General features: G+C 34.5%; 2 protein-coding genes across 2 annotated transcripts; both read right to left on the reverse strand.

The window, feature by feature from the left end:
* Positions 1–4,391: 4,391 nt before the first annotated feature.
* On the reverse strand, positions 4,392–6,353 carry LOC131610092 (legumin A-like). Its single transcript, XM_058881958.1, has 4 exons — positions 6,037–6,353; positions 5,688–5,938; positions 5,013–5,564; positions 4,392–4,918 (listed from the first exon to the last, which is right to left on the reverse strand). Exons 1-4 carry the CDS (start codon positions 6,320–6,322, stop codon positions 4,526–4,528), a joined length of 1,482 nt encoding a protein of 493 aa, XP_058737941.1. The 5' UTR covers positions 6,323–6,353; the 3' UTR covers positions 4,392–4,525.
* A 3,615-nt stretch (positions 6,354–9,968) lies between these two features.
* LOC131610094 (legumin A2-like) lies at positions 9,969–15,050 on the reverse strand. Its single transcript, XM_058881960.1, has 4 exons — positions 14,726–15,050; positions 11,247–11,497; positions 10,586–11,137; positions 9,969–10,492 (listed from the first exon to the last, which is right to left on the reverse strand). The coding sequence occupies exons 1-4, from the start codon at positions 15,009–15,011 to the stop codon at positions 10,103–10,105; spliced, it is 1,479 nt and encodes a 492-aa protein (XP_058737943.1). The 5' UTR covers positions 15,012–15,050; the 3' UTR covers positions 9,969–10,102.
* Positions 15,051–23,574: the final 8,524 nt, after the last annotated feature.

The following is a 23,574-nucleotide window of genomic DNA, read 5'->3' on the forward strand; positions in this document are numbered from 1 at the left end:
TAGTAGAAAATTAATTAGTAGAACTTAGTCGAATTGGCAAGATAATTAAACAGCGCGTTTGTGAATATTTCGGTTAAGACCGAGGAATGTATAAGTTGTTGCGGTATAGATATTCAATTACTACGAAATAGAATTAATAGAACTTTTAACCGTTAATTATTTGGTTGGTATGGTTGAATTGTCCGGATATTTACGGAACATTTGTAGCATATTTGGGGTTGATTCGGTGTGTTGTATACTTTGCCGAAAAATGCGAAATTTCAAGTGGTGTTGAATTTTCTTGAATAGCCTTTGATTATTGGCAAATATTAAGTTGTAGGCCCATGGCCAATGATGTTTTGTTGTTGTGCTGCTGCTGAATTCTATTCGTTGTTATGTTTTTGCTAATATGTTGCGGTGGTCGATAATTGTTGATGTTGTTGTTAATATGGTTGTTGATGATTGTTGTCAATGTTGTTGTGTTGCGGTTGTCGTTTATGTTGTCTTTAATTTTTGGCAGACAAGTTGAGGGCTTACGCCTGTGCTGATATGTTATTGTTATGTTGCCCAAATTAATTGGCAGATTCAAGTTGTAGGCTTATGGCCAATGTTGATGTTGTTGTTATGTTGTTGTTTAATAATTATTGTTGTGTGTTTTGTCGCATTCATTGTTGTCGCATACATAGCATATTCAAGTTGGAGTTGATGCTCGGTAAGTTGGTCTGGATTGGAAAATATTAAGTTGAAGGCTTATGCCTTGTTTTAAAGTTGAAGGCTTATGCCTTGTTGACGCCTCTATTAACTGGCGGTTTCTAAGTTGGGAGTTCTGCTCCATTGGTACCACATGCATGTGCATTGTACGAGTCGCATTCCGAGTTGCATTCTGAGTTGTTGTTGTGATGATAAAGTAGTCGTTATATTATGTTGATAATTTTGTGGTGATGAATGTTGTTTGAAAGCTGTTGAAGTGGTGATTTTATATAATTTGGTCTAATATGTTGTTTATCATACACTCAATTATATGGTTCGATATCTCATCCCTTCTGCTTAAATGTTATCCCTATGTTGGTAACATGCAGGTAATCTAGAGTGAAGGATGCTTATCTTCATTCGTTCGAGTCAGGTGTTGATCGCTCTGATACGTAACACTTGGGGGGATGAACATGTGTTTTCTTTATTGTTAGTTTTCATTATGTTGCTGAATTTTTAAGTTGTTTTCATTAAAGAATTGATGTTTTGAAGTTGATTTTAAGTTGGAGAAGATGTTTTGGTATTTTCCTTTGAATTTATGAATCCGTTGTGTAGTAATGAAAGTTGTTTTATTTTTAAAGACTAAACAGGTTGTTGTCGGTTCAACCGAAATCATGTGTTATGTATATGATTTACAAATGATTGAATGTTGCCGTTTTTAAGTTGAAAGTGTAGCATTCCATGTAATGTTGGAAATTGTATAACTCTGAGTTTTAGAATATTCCTTGGGTAGAATTGAGGTGTTACAGGTGGCATGGCTTGAGTTGCTAACATGGATTAATGTTGATTTTTTCCTTAAAAAACCAACTAGAATTTTTTGTTACATCCAGGATTCGAACCAAACGGCCAACCACTGAACCAACTCCTTTCATTTGTAATAATCTTGCTCCATAAACAATAATTAGAACAAAAATTGAAAACAGAACAAATCCCTAATCTTCCTTCCATCTTCTTCTTCAAATTGAAAGATTTTTCTCTAATCCTCCATGTTCCAATTTTGGTAACACATAAAATCAACACTGTGACACTAAAATCCTCCATCTCCTAAATCAATTCATCCGTAATTACACTACGGCTACGAAATCAATTCCTCTGTAATTTAAAACAAAAATCCCCAATTTGAAAATCCTAAATCTCAGTATATTAGATCTTTATGAAATGAATGTTAATCTGGATTTTCAGATTCATGAGCAAGATCAGTTTATTATATTGAAGGAGGAGAATCAATCATTTCCCACTAGAACATTAAAAGTTCTACGTGAATTGAATTGGGGTTTGAGAAACCCCACTAGAACGATAAAAGTTCTGAACAAAAATTTGAAAACCCCATTTTTTGAGATAAAAATTGAATCTTTTTCTTGTGGGTGTGAGGGATTCAAATTGAATTGGGGTTTGAGAAAATTGTGAATATTTTTCTTGTGGGTGTGAGAGATGAAAATTGAATCTTTTTCTTGTGGGTGTGAGAGATATAAATTGAATCTTTTTCTTGTAGGTTTGAGAAATTTGATGAAAAAACTAAAGAAGAACAAGAACATGGAATAAGAGAAAAGGGTTGGAAGAAAAACTGAAGAAAATTGTTCTTTTGTTGGTGTTGTTACTGTACAAAAGCAATTATGAGAGAGATGAAGCAGTTTACGTTATGGATTCTTGGTGTTTTCTTGATCATAGTTATTCCAGACGAGAACATGTGAGAGAGATGAAGCAGATTTGTTTTGGTTTCTCTCTCTTAGTTAAATGTCTTGTGTTAAGGTCTTTGAGAGAAACATTAACAAAAAAGAGTAGTTAGTCTGGTGGTTGGGGGCTTGGCATTTCATTTCATGTTCATGGGTTCGATTTCTCCTGGAATTAAATTTTTAAGATATATTTCTTATGTTTTCATATGAAGCTAATACACAGTCAACAAAATTAATGCCACCTAGTTAGATTCCAAACGCCCAATCAGCCAAACAAGGGATAAGGGCTACAGAAAACAGAATCTTTATTTTATAAGGGGGGAATCACAAAAAAAAAATACTTCAGGGGGAAAAACCAAAACTCGCCCTGATGGGAGGGGGAATCGTATATTAAACCCATTAATTTTGGAGAAAAGATGATGAAGTTCTGAAAGAAATGATGTTTTTGAGTTTTGTTTATGAAATAAATGATGTTTTTGAATTTTTTTTTTATGAAAGAAATGATGTTTTCGAGTTTGGTTTGGTGGAGAAATAAGAGTATCGTAAATGAAACGTTTGAAGGTAGAACATGAAGTTCGTCTAAGTTGGAAGTTTGTCTATGGTTCTGTTTGGTAAAATTAGCAGTTGGGTGATTAGCTAACTTATAGCTTATAACTTATGATTGATGGCTGATATCTTATAGCATACAGCTGATGACTGATGACAGATAGCTGATAAGCTAATTAAAGTGGTTGGTAAAATTAGCAGTTTAACTAACTGATAAATGTAAAATGACATAAAGAGACATTTCTTAATTAATAATTAAATGCACATTTAAAATAATTAAAATTTATAAGAGTAATAATGGAAGAAAAAATGATAAGATATAAGTTATAAGCTAAAACGCTAAAATAGCGTATAAAAAAAATAGAAGCTATTAAAATAAGCCATAAGTTCGTGATGAAAAGACTGTTATCAAACAAGTCTTTTATTATCTTACGAGCTTATAAGCTATAAGCTATAAGCTCAAAATATGGCTTTCCAAACATAGCCTAAGTTTTAGGTTTCAAGCGGATTACTAATATTAGTGTCTTGAGCATTGATAATCACTGAATGGACGGTCAAGATTTGTTTAATGACAGTGAAGAAACTCAATAAGTGCGCTACATACAACAAAAGTTGTATTAAATAACTATCGTTGTATGTCTTTTAATAAAATATAAAAAATGCAGCAGTAGAACAACAACAACAGCAAGATTTGAACTCACGACAATGCGCTACATATAACAACGGTTGTATTAAACAACCGTTATTGTATGTCTTTTGATAAAATATAAAAAATGCATCTTATCAAAATATATATATATATATATATATAAAATGTAGCAGTAGAATAATAACAACAGCAAAATTCAAACTTATGACCACACAGCACTTTTCACCATGGTTGGAAGTTTCAATCATGATGAAAAGTAGAGTGTGTTTGTATTGGCGATAAACAGAATTAATTCTAGCATAATTGAGTTTGGTAGAATTGATTTTAACAAAATTGAGTATAGCATAATTGATTTATGTTTAGCTACATGTAAAAGTAAGTTGAACAAAAAAATACAGTGTCAAAATCACTTAGAATAAATTTTGCAGGTAGAATCTACAAATTCGAGCTTCAAGTAGAATCAATTTTGGAGGCAGAATCAACTCTACTTTTGATAAAACAAACATCTCAAAATCACCCCGAATCAGTTCTACATCTCTAGACTTGATTCTAGGTCTTGCAAAAGCCAATCCAAACATGCAATTAAATAATGAATTAAATTCTACTCCAATGATACTGACCGACATCCATGTAAGAAAGTTTCGTATTAAAGAAGTTTTTAAAATGGTATTAGTATATCTTTCGATTTTCAAAACGACCTAATCATATTAATTTTGATATATCAAATTTTAAAAGATGGCCTTTGAACTCTAACGCATAACAGACTATATTTGACATAAAAGAAAACCATAGAATAGCATGGAAACTTGGCTTTTTATTTATTCTCTCTCCACCAAAGGTACATTACTCTGGTTATTTTTCACAAGTAACAAAGGCATCTAAGCCTTACTTTTCTTATTCATTATTATTCATACATTTGGTGCCAAAATTAAGCAGCAGCTCTGTTCTCATCAGATTCACGAGGTGGAACTAAAAATTTGAAGGGATTGTTGGACTTGAGCTGCCTTGCCTCATTCCTCTCCAAATTGAATGTCGCTGCAACCACATCCACCGGCATACTATTTATAGCTGATGATGTCCCTGCAAGTCTTGAAATAGCAGCTCTATCATTGGTCTTGAATGCTACATATGTGAACCTCTCGCTTACTGACTTAGCAGCCACTGCATAGTTTTGTGGCACTGTCAATGCACGACCGGCTTCTAGCTCTCCATCGAACACAGTGTTGCCATTGCAGTTCACAACTTGTAGCCTTGCACGTCCCTTCAATGCGTATAGTACGCTGTTTGCGTTGAGGTTGTAGTGAGGCACAAACATAGCATTCTGTATCAAGATTGTTTGACATTAAATTAAGTCATGGAAAACAAATTAAAAGTAATAAAAGAGAAAAAAAAGAAAGAAAGAGAAATGATAGTACTCTGCGGAGAGATCCATGTTCAGCACTGAGTCTGAGCCACCTGAGAACTGGGAGGTCAAGGCTGGTAACAGTTTTGATTCTACCAGCTTGAGGATTGTAGATGTCTGGTGATGAAGATGAACCAATATTCATACGAAGTTTGGCAGTGCAAACGGTTTCCTCAAGCCCATTGTCTCCATGCCTTCTGCTTCCACCCTTTTGGCTGTCTTCCTCTTCGTCTCTTCTGCTTTTATGATGACTTGGCTGCCTCTCTTCCTTTTCATCTTCGTCTTCTTCTTGTCTGCTGCCTCTGTGGTGGTGAACTTGCCTCTCCGGTGGGGTTATGATGCTGAGACCACCCTTCACTTTGACAATGGCTCCTTTCTCTTCATCTTCGTTCCTGCCTTGAAGTCTGTCCACTATATGCCTGTTCACGTTGAAAGCATCTTCCAAGAAATCTCTCTTGAAGCCACTCAAAATGTTGTTGCCTTCATTTTCTTGTTCTTGCTTTCCTCCTTGTTGATGCTGGTATCGTAGAAATTCTTGCTCATGGTTCCCAGCAAGATAGAATCTCTGTCAAACATATTTTTAGTTAAAATCAAATAATTGCCAATCAACGTTGCTTTTTGGAACTATAGATTATCATGTAAAGGAGTATATTATTATATGGGAAGTTTTATTTTGCTCAGTGCTCACCCTAGGCATCTGATCAAGCTGGTTTTGGGAGCTTCTAGTGTCAGTAAGAGAGACGGCAATAACTGGAGTATCTTGGTCATTGTACATCCAAAATACAATACCAGTAGGAACTGCAATGATATCACCCTCTCTGAATCGGTTAACCTTTTGGTGACTGTCTCTGTACCTGCGTCTCTCTCCTCGTTCAGGTTCTTGCGGCTCTTCAAAGGTCTCAGGACAACCGGGGAATACCATGCCAAAATATCCATTACCTGTAATTTGTATAGTAGAACACTAATTAATTAGTACTGTATCACTAATATGTAAAGAATGTAAATAAAGAGGTTTAAAGAATACCAAAGTAACAAACCTTGTTGGATGTAAATTTCTTGGGGAGCATTGGAATAGTAAGGTCTGCGAAGGGCATTGCGTTGAAGGGTAGCACGAGAGAGGGCCACACCTGCACATCGGAATTGCCTGTTGTTAGGATTCCAAGTCTCAATGAGTCCACCTTCCGACTCTATACGGTTATTCGGCTGGAGGGCATTGAGGCGTTCCAGCTGACATTCATTTTGTTGAGACTGTTCTCTGTGAGCAAAACAGCTAGTGAAAAGTAGAAAACAGAGTGAAAGAGAGAGTGCAAGAAACTTAGCCATGATGGCAGATACTTAGAGAATGTTGGTTGTGATGCGGAGAACCTTAATGAGAAGTGGTAATTTATAGGAAGGAGAAGGCGGTGAAGGTTGGACACGTCATAGAAACTGTGGTGATGAAAATTAGACATTCTGCAGCTTGCATGGCTATGGAAGCATTATGCTTTACACCTAAGTATGATAAAGCAGGTGGCTTCATCATCTCCATTACCAAACAAAGAGCATACTTGTTACCATTCTTATAGCTCAAATCGGTGGTAGGGGGGACCATTGCTTTACTTCTTTTCTTCCATGATTCTTTCTTTACATATTCTGTATTACAAAGATTTATGAAGAATACGATTTCAATTAGTAGTTACGATCTCGGTTACCAAAGCAATTAATCCATGAAACTAAGGTGTTACGGTATCGGTTACCAAATAACTAATCCTTGAAATTAAAGTGTTATTATATAGTGTTTGAAAAACATGATTATGAACTTCATATTGGTATAGTACCTTACAAATGTTAATTTTTCAGCAACCTGTTTGTTTACTGAGATATCTTACTTTTATATCTAAAATGAGAGATTACTCTAAAGAAGTAAAATATTATGAAGTATGAACTTTTAGCTATTAAAAGTTTATATAAAATACCATTTGAAGGATCAAATTAAGCATTACTTTGATATATTATACTTGATTTCATTTTATTACAAATAAATTTATGAAAATACCTAGATTATTCTCTAGTCCCCATTTTTCCTAGTACATAACTAAGCACAAACAAAACAAAATAATACTAGCTATATAACTTATAAACTAAATGTTTTATAAATCAAACAATTACATTAGGGCAACTAATATCAAAGTTCCAAATCTGGAATGATCAAGAGCACAATTTTGTTCAGCTGTATACTACTGAAGATAAAAGAAAAATACGGTAACAACTCACAAATTCGGTGCCATGCGTGGAGAGGAAAATACATCTGCATGAAATTCAAGTAAGCTTGAAAAATTCAGCAGCAATGCAAGAGAGTGTAGAAATAGATATTCGAATAGATTAAACCCATGCTTCAATTCTGAATTTGTAAACTTAAAGATATCGCTAGCCCCGCTAATTTAAATTGTGTTTTTTGTGATTCATGAGGAAGAGAGGGATCATATGTTCTTTTAATGCATAGTGATAAAGTTAGTTTGGAAAGAAATTGCTTCGTGGGTGAGTTTTTCGGGTTGGATTGAGGAAGAGTGTATCCTGTTTTTTGTGGAATGGCATTCGATGAGCCGTGTTAAAAAGATTAAAAGCAATAAATTGGGGGTGTTTTGGTTAGCCACGACTTGGATAATTTGGTTAACAAGGAATGATTTTTGTTTTAGGAATGAAGTGTGGAACATAAATAATATGGTTTGGAGCATTAAATTTTTGGTTTGGAGGTGGTCTTCATATGGCAATATTACTCATTCCAATTGTTTTACGATTTCTACAAAGACCCTTTGTCTATTATGTCGTAATTGTAATTGGTTGTAATATTGTGTAAACCATATGCATTGAGGACATATATGTTGTACTTGGTTGATACGACCATATTTGTGGACAAGAGTTCCTATTACGTGGATGTGGCTTACCTCAGATACTTCGCTGACTTGGAGTGGATTCATGAGTATAATTGGGGAACCGCTTATTTGTTCTACCCGTACCCCAAGTTAGCTAAAGGTTTTCTTTGGAAGTCCAAATAGGTGACAGTTAGTTGCACGCTGCACGCTGTTGACGATATTATATTTGCATCCTTTACTATTTTTGTACCATTTTCATAACACATGTTCTACCCATTTTCAGGCGTTACTAATAATTAATTTGTACCATTTTCCAGCAGGGAGCCTCATGCACTTCCCACACATCTCCGCATGTTCATATGTTGATCACTATACTAAAGATATGCCACGTGCTTGTGCATTCGTCCCACTTAGAGATAATCATTCGACCGAGCCCTTCAATGTGTATCTTGAACGCACAACAGAAGATGATATATGCTTCCATGCGTACGACCTTCATCGTTAGACACATCTCTTGGATGACATATCCTTCTACTCTAGATGAATGACTTGTGGGTGACGTATGATGTATCCACATATGTCTGAGTAAGTCATGCGTCAGTTCGAATATATGTAGTTTTTTCCAAGAGATTCCTTTGAAAATGCTCTTCCTACTGTGGTCCGCAGAGATGTATATGCCATGTATGATGATTTTCTTAATCATAAGGTATCGGCTGAATCACAAGGTACCATAACTCCTAGTAACTAGAGTTGTGCATACGACTACGTCCAATGGTATTTTAAAGTATCACATTCTTATATGATAGCGGATGCTGAGGAAGAACCGCCTAGGTCAGCTCATCAGAAGATATTAGAGGAGGAACATGCTAGGGTAGCTCATGTTGTTGATGTGTTGCATGTATGTCATCGTGTTATGGATATTGCACGAAAGGGTATAGATAAAGGAGACTTTCCCAAAGTAACTTCTTGGAGGACCATTATAGAAGTCATTTTTATTGACACACGGATGACATTATAATATAGGAGGCGACGAAGAAACAAGGGAATCTGATATACGCAATAGTATTAAATTTGTATTAGGGATAATAGATAGTATTATCGTTTGTTATTTTGACTATATTATGGATAATATTATTATTTATAAATGGCATTTTCGTCTTATTACATCAGTGTTTGATTTAATTGAGTTTTTTTATGGTTGTATAGTTATAAGACATCGTCTTTTACATTGGTGTTTAGAAAATTGTCAAAATTTACTATTCGAAAATGTATATTTGATACGGAGATTAATTATGTAAAAAAAGTGAGTGCTTCGGTTAGAAATGGTTTGAATTAGTTAAAAATGGTTTTAGAGTAAATTGTGAAATGCATCTCCGTACTAATTTCTAGCAAAAATATAGGTGTAACTATTTGCATATGAACTAGATAAGAATAAGTGCATCCAAAAATACATTAGATTCGTAGATATATTTTTGGATTTTCATAATCAGCACCTAAGGTGGAAAAATCAATCTCCAAAATCTAAACCTATAAATATCTATCCTCTAATCACTTATTATAAAATTAAGAGAAAATGGGTCATGCACTAACAGTGTAAAATAATTTTACACTGTCAACCAATCACAACCATGTATCTGATTTCTCTACACTTTTATTTTAAAAAAATTTAATAACATGACATACTTCTTGTTTTCTATTGGATGACAGTGTAAAACTAATTTACACTGTTAGCGCATATCCATTAAACCCTAAAATTAATAATAATTATAGAATAAAATAAATTTAAATTATGAATTAAATTCTATTCCAATGATACTGACAGACATCCCGGCAGGAAAACTTCGTATCAAAAAAAGTTTTTAAAAAAGGTATTAGTATATCTATCGATTTTCAAAACGACCTAACCATATTAATTTTTGGTGAACACTCCGGTACCCTTATTTTATTTTTAAATAGATTAAAATTAAAATACAATTTGCACTAAAGGTACTGGTACCTAACTTAAACTCATGGGTACCAAAGAATTTACCTTAATTTTTTAATATGCAATTTTAAAAGATGGCCTTTAAACTCTAATGCAGAACACACTATATTTGACATAAAAGAAAACCATAGAATAGCATGGAATTTTAGCTTTTTATTTATTCTCCTTCCGCCAAAGATACATTACTCTGGTTATTTTAAACAAGTAACAAAGGCATCGAAGCCTTAGTTTTCTTATTCATTATTATTCATACATTTGGTGCCAAATTTAAGCAGCAGCTCTGTTCTGAGACTCACGTGGTGGAACTAGAAATTTGAAGGGATTGTTGGACTTGAGCTGCCTTGCTTCATTCCTCTCCAAGTTGAATGTCGCTGCAACCACATCCAACGGCATACTATTTATAGCTGATGATGTCCCTGCAAGCCTTGAAATAGCAGCTCTATCATTGGTCTTGAATGCTACATATGTGAACCTCTCGCTTACTGACTTAGCAGCCACTGCATAGTTTTGTGGCACTGTCAATGCACGACCGGCTTCTAGCTCCCCATCAAACACAGTGTTGCCATTGCAGTTCACAACTTGTAGCCTTGCACGTCCCTTCAATGCGTATAATATGCTGTTTGCGTTGAGGTTGTAGTGAGGCACGAACATAGCATTCTGTATCAAGATTGTTTGACATAAAATTAAGTCATGCAAAACAAATTAAAAGTAATAAAAGAGAAAAAAAGAAAGAAAGAGAAATGATAGTACTTTGCGGAGAGATCCATGCTCAGCACTGAGTTTGAGCCACCTGAGAACTGGAAGGTCAAGGCTTGTAATAGTTTTGATTCTACCAGCTTGAGGATTGTAGATGTCTGGTGATGAAGATGAACCAATATTCATACGAAGTTTGGCAGTGCAAACGGTATCCTCAAGCCCGTTGTCTCCATGGCTTCTGCTTTCACCTTTTTTGCTGTCTTCCTCTTCGTCTCTTTTGCTTTTATGATGACTTGGCTGTCTCTCTTCCTTTTCATCTTCGTCTTCTTCTTGTCTGCTGCCTCTCTGGTGGTGCGCTTGCCTCTCTGGTGGGGTTATGATGCTGAGACCACCTTTCACTTTGACAATGGCTCCCTTCTCTTCATCTTCGTTCCTGCCTTGAAGTCTGTCTACTATATGCCTGTTCACATTGAAAGCATCTTCCAAGAAATCCCTCTTGAAGCCACTGAAAATGTTGTTGCCTTCATTTTCTTGTTCTTCTTTTCCTCCTTGTTGATGCTGGTATCGTAGAAACTCTTGCTCAAAGTTCCCAGCAAGATAGAATCTCTGTCAAACATATTTTTAGTTAAAATCAAACAATTACGTTACTGTTTTGGATATTAAATTACCATGCAATATCTATTATATGGGAAGTTTAATTATGCTCAGTGCTCACCCTAGGCGTCTGATCAAGCTGGTTATTGGAGCTACCCGTATCGGTAAGGGAAATGGCAATAACTGGAGTATCTTGGTCATTGTACATCCAAAATACAATACCAGTAGGAACTGCAATGATATCACCCTCTCTGAATCGGTTAACCTTTTGGTGGCTGTCTCTATATCTGCGTCCCTCTCTTTGTTCAGATTCCCGTGGCTCCTCATAGGTCTCAGGACAACCAGGGAATACCATGCCAAAATATCCATTACCTATAATTGGTATAGTAAACACTAATTAGTAATGTATCACTAATATGTATAGAATGTAAATAAAGTGTAAGGGTTTCCAAAATTGAAGATTTGATAGATTGATAATTGATAATTGATATTGAATTAAAAGTAAAAGTGATAGATGATAACCTAATTATAATTAGTGTTCTCAGTACAAAAGAAGCATTAAGGAAAAGATAGAAGAAGATTAAGTCTAAGACTTAATCATTACTCTACAAGAGAGTACCAAAGAGAGAGAGGAGAGACTTCATCAATTTTCTTCTCCACCACTAATGATCATCATTTCCTATTTATGCACAACCCAAACTTCCTTGATTATAAGATCACTAGCCACAAGTCCATTTGCTTCAACCAATTATATTATGCCAAGTGTATTTCCTCATATGCCATTTTCAATCATTACATTACTTCCCCCATTAAAATCAACCTTGTCCTCAAGGTTGTGATTTAAACAAGCCTTCATAAAGCCAATTGCAAATTTTAAGGTTGCATCTAAAATCAAGTTTACCTTGCCAAGAAATAATTAAAATATCCCTGGATCCCACGGTTTGAATTGTGTAGACTTAAACAAAGCACCACTAGAATTCCATTGTTGTCCCATTTGCATATGTTTTGTTGCATTATCTTGAAAGATAATGTATTGTTGCCCAATGGATACATATGGGAGTGTAGATGAAACTGCAGACCCAAGAACATAATCATAACAAAATCTTGGCAACCACGAGTTGTTGGACAGCAAAGAAAATATGGGGTGCTTGATAGAGCTTGACACTACATTCACAAGATAAGCATAATGTTGTTCAAGAGTGAATACTGTGCTGATAAACAAATGGATATGATAGTTATGTTCAAGAGCACCACTCCAAGCACTCCATATGCCTAAAGCACCCTTAAGGCTTGATGATGTCTTTCTACTGATAATTTGTTTGGCCAATTTACTTTGGTATTGTTTCCAATATTTCAATTGCCAATGAGTCTTAACACAAGCATCAGACCACTCAACCCTTTTCCATTCATGCAAAAACATAAGCTTAAAACCATTCAAACACTTGCAAATTGGGGCACCTTTGATGTTTCCAAGGCTATAAGCACTAGTAAGGTCATAATCATCCCAAAGATTTCCTTGGTTATTGAGTGCATAGAACCAACTAGACTGATGAGAATTCCATGAGAAGCTGGAATTCAAGACAGATTGACTAAGCACAAACATTAAGCAAGAGAGGAAGCTTCTTTTCTTAGATATCAACACACGGGAAACATAGCCACAACCAATAATACGTCTCAAATGATCATAAACTGCATATATAAATGGAATAGCCCCAACAACATAACATTTAGAAATAAATGCATATGATAGAAAATCCATTAAAAACTGTATAGTCAGATTAGATTCTTCTTCCACATCCTCAACCATTAAATCTTTGATGTTTGGTACATTTTCATTGAACAAGTGTTGATGCCAACTCTCTGTCTTAAATTGCAAACACATGAAAGCCAAAAGATGCTCATTTAAGTTGACATTGAACTGTGATGGTATGATCTTAGGGATGAAGAGCTGAGTCGAGTCTGTCATCCCTCTTGCATCCTTAATGTGGTAGCCGTGATATTGCGGTTTCTTTGGTGGTCGATTTAGGTTCAACTCGGAGATTGCACTATCATTCTGTACCAAAAATGCAATGTCTTTTGTGCCCAGTATCAAGCTTTCAAAAGTGTTATAAGAAAATAGAACACTGTCAAAAGTGAGGTTTAGGTTCATAAATTGAAATAGAGCAACATTACAAAAGAAGGTGGTTCGCATGGGCATTTCAGCAAACAGATGGTAGGTGTGGGGTAAAAACGTATGGTCATCTGATGCCCTTATTCCAAAATCAACGACTGGAGCAATTGGACAACCAAATTGAGATGAGGTTCCAATTAATACCTCGTGATCAAGTTGAAAACAGTCATAAGTGTTGATTTCAATGGTCTGTAATGGTGAGTTGAGTGATATTGGGTAAACCGAGTCGTGTAGCCATGGTGGTGCTAGCGGCGGTGGCGGAAGGGGAACTATGTTTGGTGGATCTGATAGATGAATAAAAGGCTTGAAACCCCCCTGGGAGATTATAATTGGAGAGCTTTCTCGTTTGTTGTCCATATCGAGTGGTGTCTCCTTGCCACAATAATCACGTTTAACAACGGAATCAACGATCAGACGCTCAAAATGGAATGAGTCTGCAAAAGTAGATTTCACATCAGATTTGCGATCATCTAACGGTTGCGGCTTCTCGATAAACTTGTTTGTTGTTGCGGTTGGTAGATCTACTATCCCACCGTTGAAATCAATTGAAGGAGAAACTGATGTCATGATTAAATTCTTCACCTGGACAGATTCATCGGTGACTGAATGTTCATCAATTCCATCCACGGACGGAAGAATTTCAGCCAAATTCGGAACCGCATCGCTCGTTAATTCGGTAGCTTCCATCTCCTCTTGCAGCAACTTGAGAATTCTTGCACACGACTCTCGGATTTCGCGTGCAGTTTCAGCCATATGTGAATTGTGTTCTTGATTCGATTCAGCCATTGAAGATATGAAGTGAGATGAACATGACTGTGCCGGAGCTTTTTCAATTGAGTTCTGAACACCATGGGAAGAGCTTCCGGAGAAGTATTTGTGTCGCAGGTCAAATTTGGCTTCAATTCGGTCCCATGCGGTATATCCCGGACCGTCCAGATACGCCAATTTTGCCCATTCAGCATTATACTCGGCTTCTATTTTGTTCCAATGAGCTCCTACTGATGTAGCCCATGCCATGGTGACAATGAAAGCACCAATGTAAGGGTTTCCAAAATTGAAGATTTGATAGATTGATAATTGATAATTGATATTGAATTAAAAGTAAAAGTGATAGATGATAACCTAATTATAATTAGTGTTCTCAGTACAAAAGAAGCATTAAGGAAAAGATAGAAGAAGATTAAGTCTAAGACTTAATCATTACTCTACAAGAGAGTACCAAAGAGAGAGAGGAGAGACTTCATCAATTTTCTTCTCCACCACTAATGATCATCATTTCCTATTTATGCACAACCCAAACTTCCTTGATTATAAGATCACTAGCCACAAGTCCATTTGCTTCAACCAATTATATTATGCCAAGTGTATTTCCTCATATGCCATTTTCAATCATTACATAAAGAGGTTTAAAGAATATCAAAGTAACAAACCTTGTTGGATGTAAATTTCTTGGGGAGCATTGGAATAGTAAGGTCTGCGAAGGGCATTGCGTTGAAGTGTAGCACGAGAGAGGGCCACACCTGCACATCGGAATTGCCTGTTGTTAGGATTCCAAGTCTCAATGAGTCCACCTTCCGACTCTATACGGTTATCAGGTTCGAGGGCATTGAGGCGTTCCAGCTGACACTCATTTTGTTGTGGCTGTTCTCTCAGAGCGAAACAGCCTCCCAAAAGTAGAAAACAGAATGAAAGAGAAAGTGCAAGAAGCTTAGCCATGATGACAGATACTTAGAGAATGTTGGTTGTGATGCGGAGAACCTTAGTGAGAAGTGGTAATTTATAGGAAGGAGAAGGCGGTGAAGGTTGCACACGTCATAGAAACTGTGGTGCTGAGAATTAGACATTCTGCAGCTTGCATGGCTATGGAAGCATTATGCTTTACACCTAAGTATGATAGAGCAGGTCAGGTGGCTTCATCATCTCCATTACCAAACCAAGTGCATACTTGTTGCCATTCTTATAGCTGAAATCGGTGGTGGGGGGACCATTGCTTTACTTCTTTTCTTCCTTGCCTCTTTCCTTCATATTATGCACTGCAAAGCTTTATGAAGAATCAACTTTCAATTAGTAGTTACAATCTCGGTTACCGAAGCAATTAATCCATGAAACTAAGGTGTTACGGTATCGGTTACCAAATAACTAATCCTTGAAATTAAAGTGTTACTATATAGTGTTTGAAAAACATGATTATGAACTTCATATTGGTATAGTACCTTACAAATGTGAATTTTTCATCAACCTGTTTCTTTACTGAGATATCTTACTTTTATATCTAAAATGAGAGATTACTCTAAAGAAGTAAAATTCTACGAAGTATGAACTTTTAGCTATTAATTTGATGGTAAAAAAACCTCTTAAAAGTTTATGTAAAATACCATTTGAAGGATCAAATTAAGCATTCCTTTGGTATATTATACTTGATTTCATTTTATTACAAATAAATTTATGAAAATACCTAGATTATTCTTTAGTCCCCATTTTTCCTAGTACATAACTAAGCACAAACAAAACAAAATAATAATAGGTATATAACTTATAAACTAGATGTTTTATAAATCAAACAATTACATTAGGGCAACAATATCAAAGTTCCAAATCTGGAATGATCAAGCGCACAATTTTGTTCTGCTCTATACTACTGAAGATAAAAGAAAAATACGGTAACAACTCACAAATTCGGTGCCATGCATGGAGAGGAAAATACATTTGCATGAAATTCAAGTAAGCTTGAAAAATTCAGCAGCAATGCAAGCGAGTGTAGAAATAGATATTCGAATAGATTAAACCCATGCTTCAATCCTGAATTCGTAAACTTAAAGAAACCGCTAGCCCCTAAGTGAGGATACCAACTGACATGGAAAGAGAAAAATTGGCGGGAAAATAGTGGAGACTATATGTTTTACCTCAGGGCATTTGAATTTAATTTTCTCACGGTCGATGTTCTCAAAAATTCTGGAGTGTTCGATTAGCTTAAGTCAGCACAAGTTAATAGCTCTTTTTAAAATACAAATTAAACCAATTCCTATCATATTATAATAGGATGATAATCATATATATACAGAATTTAAAAAACTTAAATATTTATAAAAATGTTAAATAACATAAAACTATTTTGATCACAGTTCCTTTTGTTTTAGTCCTACTTTTTCTAGGGAGAAAATAGAGATCAGTCGTTGATTATTCAAACCAAAGATTGAGTCAAACCAAAAGGCCCCGAAATGCTTTACATTCCCTTCACTGAAGTGAGTTGTAGTATCAGACCAATTTATTTCTTTTTATATAGAAAGACAACACAACTTCTGCAAATGATCTACAATAATATAGTTTCTAAAGAAAAGGAAGAATCACAAACCCTTCTACCCAATTCTGTATCATAGATCAGGTTTTGTTAATGCTTGCGATGAAATGTATCAAGCATTATCAAATAGATGCGGTATTAGACTTGAGGATAGGCTCACCGTTCTTCTCTTTTGTGCTATCCACATTTTTGGTTTCAACATGATCATACACCGCGGTTGCATTGACACTACCTTCAAGAGTGTTTGAGTTTTGGGGCAGCTTTTGATCAAGATTCTGAGCAGCTTCTGCCTCTTCAGATTTGTCACCTTCATGTCTTTCATTGAGGTTTTGAACAGCTTCCGCATCATTCTTGGCAGAGTCAGCATTTTGTGTTTGTTGTTCCCCTAAACTTTGAGAAGCTTCCAACTCCTCATACTTAGAAACCAACTGCTGCAGCTCATCATTGAGATATAAAGCCTCAAAAAGTGTTTCTTAACAATAAACTAACCCATCAAGAAAGAATTGAAGTTATATTATCTATAGGACAGAACATGATTCATCACAAGAACAGGACAGGACATAATGATATCATTAAGTTCATATAATTGATCCCACCTAATGGGAGAAAAAAAATTGTTTATTATTGTTACCGTTGTTGTAGTTGTCGTCAAAAAAACAAATAATGCCTTGCCTTGTGATGTGAAGTGGTACTGATTCTCAAGTAATAATAATACTATGAATACATCCAAGAAAACTTAAAAACAACAAAAATTAGTAGAGTTGCGTATGCAATGATTTGCCAATTGCCATGTCAGAATAAGCCCAACAGAAATCCCTGTAGGAAATTTTACTGGATGAAGGATACTCTAATACTTAAATATAAAGGAAAACCAAAAAAGCAAAAAATTTATGCGTTTTTGCTTTGTTTTCATGATTTCAGTCAATAAAAAGTTCATACAGCGAATCGAGACAATAAAGGGCCAAAGACCGCACAAATGACCATTTTCAATACAAAAATTCAGAGATAAACACGACCAAACCGCGTCCCATGACACGTGTCATGTTCTCCCCAAAGACCCATCTCCATACAAGCCACTAGAGGCTAACACAGTCAGCCTGTGTTCCCTGACACGACCTGCCCATGTTAGTTGACACTGCCTATGTCAGCACTCATGGCAGTTACGAACTTTGAGCATTGGATGCCTTTTTGTGATTATTTAGAGCTTGTAACTCTCATTTTCTCTTTGAATAATGTTAAATACTCAAACAAGAAATTAGTGCATGTAACTAGTATCCTAGTTCTTGAATTACTATAAAAAGAGGCTTAGGCATCAAACAAAAGGGGGAGAAATCTAAGGGTGACACTTAGGTACTATCCATCACTTCTTAATAGAATAATTTGTTTTTTTGTTATTTCTTAAGTTCTTGTTATTTGCTTAGTTACTTTGTAACTCAAAGCTCTTGTTTTATATATTTTAATTGTTCTACTTTCATCTTGTTATTACTTTGTTTAATTACTTTTCTTATAATGTCTTATATCTTTGTTGTAATTTATCTTACCATGAGTGAGTAAAATCATAGGGACTAGGGGTGCTCGCGGTGCGATTTGGGCGGTTTTGACGAAAAAAATCATCCGAACCGCAAGAAAAAAAATAGTGCGGTTTGGTTTGGTTCGGTTGGCTTTTAAAAAAAATCCGAACCAAACCAAACCAAACTAATGCGGTTTGGTTCGGTTCGGTTGGTTCGGTTTTTTACAAATATTTTATTGAGCCATACGTACACATATAGATGATAACATAATTTTGTATTTATACATTCATACACTATCAAATAACAACAAAACTCGTCATATTTTGACAACAATTTTCCATTTAATATGTAAAAATTAAATTAGACAAAAGTGGAATGTTAAACATAAAATAATAGCATAAAACAATATAAAAATTATTATAACGAAAAAAAATAGAAGAGACGAAAGATTAGGGAAAGTGAAAAAGAAAAAAAGTGTTGAGAGATTAGAGAAGAAGATATGCGATAAAAACGAAACTGAAATACGGAACATTTACATAAAAATGAGAAGGTGAAAAAGAAAGAATATAAGAGAGTAGAGATTATAGAAGAAGAGAGAAGATGTATGTGGCAAAGAAGGTGCGATAATGTTATTAGAGATTTTAGAAGATCGGGACTGAAATTATATGTGTAAGGATGAGAAAATTGTTCGTAATCATAATGCTAATGAATAATAAGTTTAAGTTTAGGTTGGATGTGAGTTAGTAAAATTTAGGTTGTAACATAGTGCGGTTTGATTCGGTTTGGTTCGGTTTACAAAATACAAACCGCAAACCGAACCGAACCGTGCGGTTTTGTAAAAACTGACCCAAACTAATCCGAACCAAATGCGGTTTTTTGCGGTTTCGATTTGGTTTGGTTTGGTTTGCGGTTTTCTATTGGGTTGGTTTGGTTTTGATCACCCCTAATAGGGACTAGGGGATTATGTAAGTCCATCTTATGATGAACTTGTACTAGTTTATGTTTTTATAATTATGAGAAAGTTTAAAGGCAATAGTTATTTTATAAATTGAGTTCTTATTACACGCTTATGATTAAGACACCATCACTACTATGGTCTGCTGAGATGAAGAGGCTATGTATGATTATTTTATTAATCATCTGGTACCAGCTGAATCACAAGGTACCGTATCTCCTAGCGACTAGAGTTATGCATATGGCTACGTCCAGTTGTATTTCAGAGTATGTTAAAAGGGTAAGTATTTCCTTTATCGTTTCCACAGGGATTAGTGCGATACTACCGCCTTTCTAAAGTTAAATGTATTTTGAGCTAAGGTTTTGTAAGAGTTTGGTGACATGATATTTAGTTTAGATTGCATAACAAGTAAACAAAGATAGTAAACTAGGGTATAAAAACAATTTGAGAAAACTGTGTCAAGATTAGCTTTCATTAGTTTGTTTCATACGTACTCGATTAACCATGCATATGAACTTATCAATGATTAATACAATTATGTATCCTCTTCGATACCGTTTATCTCTAAAGCAATATCGTGAATATTATCATATTAACTATTAGATGATCTCTCATGCCAACAATCAACATGATAATCTTAAAAGCTTGATACAAGTGATTATCAACTCACAAATCTATCTCTAGAGTTTGTTTATTGATAGATGAATATCTTTTAGGTCAAGGTTTGAAACATATCTCTTAATAGTGACTCAAAACAACAAATAGAACATAAATAACAAGATATTCACCATATATTAATCATCAATCAAGTTCATACACAAAAGATTAAAAGAAATACATATTTACAAACTAACTACCTCTAATCTTGACACAAAAAGGTGTTTAGCTCTCCATAGCCATGGAAGCTTCAACAACAAGAAACATGACAAGATTTGCTAGCATTAAACTCAAAGAAGATGAAGATGGATGCTTGAAAAATCTTGAGTTTCTCTTGGTTTTCTTTGTATTTCTCTTCTCCCTTGCCCTAGGTTGTTGTTCTCCAAAAGTATATGATACAAAACTAGATAAGATCATAAAAATATCTACCCCAAGTGCCTAAATTACAAGTGGTTAAAAAGTAGCTCCGCTAAGCGGGCTAGGTCCGCTTAGCGGACTACTCAAAATATCTGAAAACTAAACAGAGTCTGCTAAGCGGACACAAAATTTTGGTTCGCTTTTGTTTTACGTTGTATGAAGCGCGCTTGAAGCTGGCTAGTGAATTGAAAATATTCATTAAGCACGCTGGAGCTCCGCTTAGCGGACTTGCTGATACACATAACTTCTTCCTTTTTCTTCCAAGCCTCCTTCTAAGCTCATTCCTTCCACACTTTCCATACTACTCTTGCCAAAAGATTAAATACCTATAAAATATAAAGAAAAGTCATAAATCTTACTATTTACAGTCAAAACAAAATCTTATTTATTTACCAAAGTATCATGCCAAAATGAATCAAAACTTGGAAAAAGAGTTGAGAAATACCACAAAATCTATGAACAAAATAGGTACAAATTGGATTCTAACTGAGTGTCACATCCTTATATGACAGCGGATTCTGAGGAAGAGCCGCCTAGGTAAGCTCATCAGAAGTTATTTGAGGAGGAGCATGCCAGGGAAGCTCATGCTATTGATGTGTTGCTTGTATGTCATCATGTTATGAATATTAAGCGAGAGGGTATAGATAGAGGAGACATCCTGGAAGCCATTTTTTGGAGGACCATTATAGATGTCATTCTTATAGAGACACGGCCGACATTGTAGTACAGGAGGCGGCGAAGAAACAAGGGAATCTGATATACGCAATAGCATTGTATTTGTATTAGGGATGATGGATAACATTATCGTTTGTTCATTACTACAAAAAACACATACAACAGCGGACGTGAAAAACCCATAATAATGATTGAACAATCGTTGTTAGGAAGGGTGTGATTTTAAGTGGGTTATTTACAATCATGATCTATTTCTCGTGGTAGTAAATTGGATAGCACACTACATAAAATCACAGTTATATTAAACAACCGTTATTGTATGTCTTTTAATTAAATTATTACAAAAAACGGCATTAGAACAACAACAACAACAAAAACAAAAACATTAACAAGAACAATAACAACAAGAACAACAACAATAAGAAGAAGAAGAAGAAGAAGAAGAACAACAACAACAACAACAATAAGAATAACAATAATAACAACAATAACGATAATAACAAAAAAAACTACAACAACTAACATTGCTAACTTGAATCCATACTTTTCTTGATTCATTCAAGTTGGAGAAGAGATGGTGAAGTTCTGAAAGAAATGATGTTTTTGAGTTTTGTTTACGAAAGAAATGATGTTTTCGAGTTTTGTTTATGAAAAAAATGATGTTTTCGAGTTTTGTTTGGTGGAGAAATAAGAGTATCGTAAATGAAAGATGACGTTTGAAGGTAGAATATGAAGTTCATCTAAGTTGAAAGTTCGTCATTGGTTTTGTTTGGTAAAATTAGTAGTTGGGTGATTAGCTAACTTATAGCTTATAACTTATGGTTGATGACTGATATCTTATAGCTGACAGCTGATGACAGATACCTGATAAGCTAATTAAAGTGTTTAGTAAAATTAGCGGTTTAACTAGCTGATAAATGTAAAATGACATAAAGAAACATTTTCTTATTAATAATTAAATGCACATTTAAAATAATTAAAATTTATAAGAGTATTAAGGGAAGAAAAAATGATAAGATATAAGTTATAAGCTAAAACGCTAAAATAACGTATAAAAAAATATAGAAGCTAATAAAGTAAGCCATAAATTCGTGATGAAAAGATTGTTATCAAACAAGTCTTCTATTATCTTACGAGCGTATAAGCTATAAGCTATAAGCTCAAAATATGATTTTTCAAACATAGCCTAAGTTTTAGGTTTCACGCGGATCACTAATAGTAGTGTCTTGAGCGTTGATAATCACTAAATGGAGGGTCAAGATTTGTTTAATGATTGTGAAGAAACTCAATAAGTGCGCTACATACAAGAAAAGTTGTATTAAATAACTGTCGTTGTATGTCTTTTAATAAAATATAAAAAATGCAGCAGTAGAACAACAACCACAACAGCAAAGTTTGAACTCATGACAATGCACTACATAAAACAACGGTTGTATTAAACAACCGTTCTTGTATGTCTTTTGATAAAATATAAAAAATGCATCTTATCAAAAAATATATATAAAAAATGCAGCAGTGGAATAATAACAACAGCAAAATTCAAACTCATGACCACAAGGCACTTTTCACCATGGTTGGAAGTTCCAATCATGATGAAAAGTAGACTTAAAAATGAAAATAAAAGAAAAGCGCCTAATTAAATAGATTCTATCACAGTGGATCTTTTGGCCGTAGTGAAATAATTTTCGGTAGCGTTACGAAAGGTACTTTTGTAGTAGTGGTTATTTTGTTATTTTGATTATATTATGGATAATATTGTCATTTATAAATGGCATTTTCATCTTATTATTACATTAGTGTTTTGGCTTAATTGATATATTTATTTTTTTTATGATTGAATAGTTATAATATATGGTATTTTACATTAGTGTTTTGAGATTTATCAAAATTTATTAAGTATAGGGTGAATACGGAAGTGTATATCTGTATTTAATATGGAAATGCATCTCCGAATTAATTACGTAAAAAATGTGTGTGCTTCGGTTAGAAATGGTTTGGGTGCATATAGGGTGAAATCATAAATGCTTTTCCGGATTAATTTCTAACAAAAATAGAGGTGTAACTCATTTACACATAAATTTGGTATAAAGGAATGCGTCTAAAAATACACTTCCAAATTCGTAAATACATTTTCGGATTTTCATAATATACTTCTCCACCATATAAGGTGGAAAATCAATCCTCAAAATCTAAACCGATAAATATCTATCCTCCAATCACTTTTTATCAAATTATAGATAAAAATAAATTTAGGGTGTGTTTGTATTGGCGTTAAACAGAATTGACTCTAGCATAATTAAGTTTGGTAGAATTGATTTTAACAAAAATGAGTATAGCAGAATTGATTTATGTTTAAATACGTTTATGTAAAAGTAAGTTGAACAAAAAATTTCAGTGTAAAAATCACTCAGAATCAATTCTGGAGGTAGAAACTACAAATTCTAGCTTCAAGTAGAATCTGGAGGCAGAATCAACTCTACTTTTGATAAAATAAACATCTCAAAATCACCCAGAATCAATTCTACATTGCAAAAGTCAATCTAAACATGCTATTAAATTATGAATAAAATTCTACTACAATGATACTGACAGACATCCATGTAGGAAAATTTCGTATCAAAAGAAGTTTTTAAAAATGGTATTAGTATATCTTTCGATTTTTAAAACGACCTAATCATATTAATTTTTATATATCAAATTTTAAAAGATGGCCTTTGAACTCCAACGCATAACACACTATATTTGACATAAAAGAAAACCATAGAA

This window comes from Vicia villosa, linkage group LG6, assembly GCF_029867415.1.
Source record: "Vicia villosa cultivar HV-30 ecotype Madison, WI linkage group LG6, Vvil1.0, whole genome shotgun sequence".
Lineage (NCBI taxonomy): Eukaryota > Viridiplantae > Streptophyta > Magnoliopsida > Fabales > Fabaceae > Vicia > Vicia villosa.

What these genes read in the sequence shown, in the direction of transcription:
- LOC131610092 (XM_058881958.1), bottom strand. Translation starts at nt 6,322, where the DNA reads ATGGCTAAGTTTCTTGCACTCTCTCTTTCACTCTGTTTTCTACTTTTC. An exon ending in AGAAATTTACATCCAACAAG is followed by an intron (nt 5,939 to 6,036) that starts GTTTGTTACTTT and finishes TACAAATTACAG; the next exon opens with GTAATGGATATTTTGGCATG. An exon ending in AACATGGATCTCTCCGCAGA is followed by an intron (nt 4,919 to 5,012) that starts GTACTATCATTT and finishes ATCTTGATACAG; the next exon opens with AATGCTATGTTTGTGCCTCA.
- LOC131610094 (XM_058881960.1), bottom strand. Translation starts at nt 15,011, where the DNA reads ATGGCTAAGCTTCTTGCACTTTCTCTTTCATTCTGTTTTCTACTTTTG. An exon ending in AGAAATTTACATCCAACAAG is followed by an intron (nt 11,498 to 14,725) that starts GTTTGTTACTTT and finishes TACCAATTATAG; the next exon opens with GTAATGGATATTTTGGCATG. An exon ending in AGCATGGATCTCTCCGCAAA is followed by an intron (nt 10,493 to 10,585) that starts GTACTATCATTT and finishes ATCTTGATACAG; the next exon opens with AATGCTATGTTCGTGCCTCA.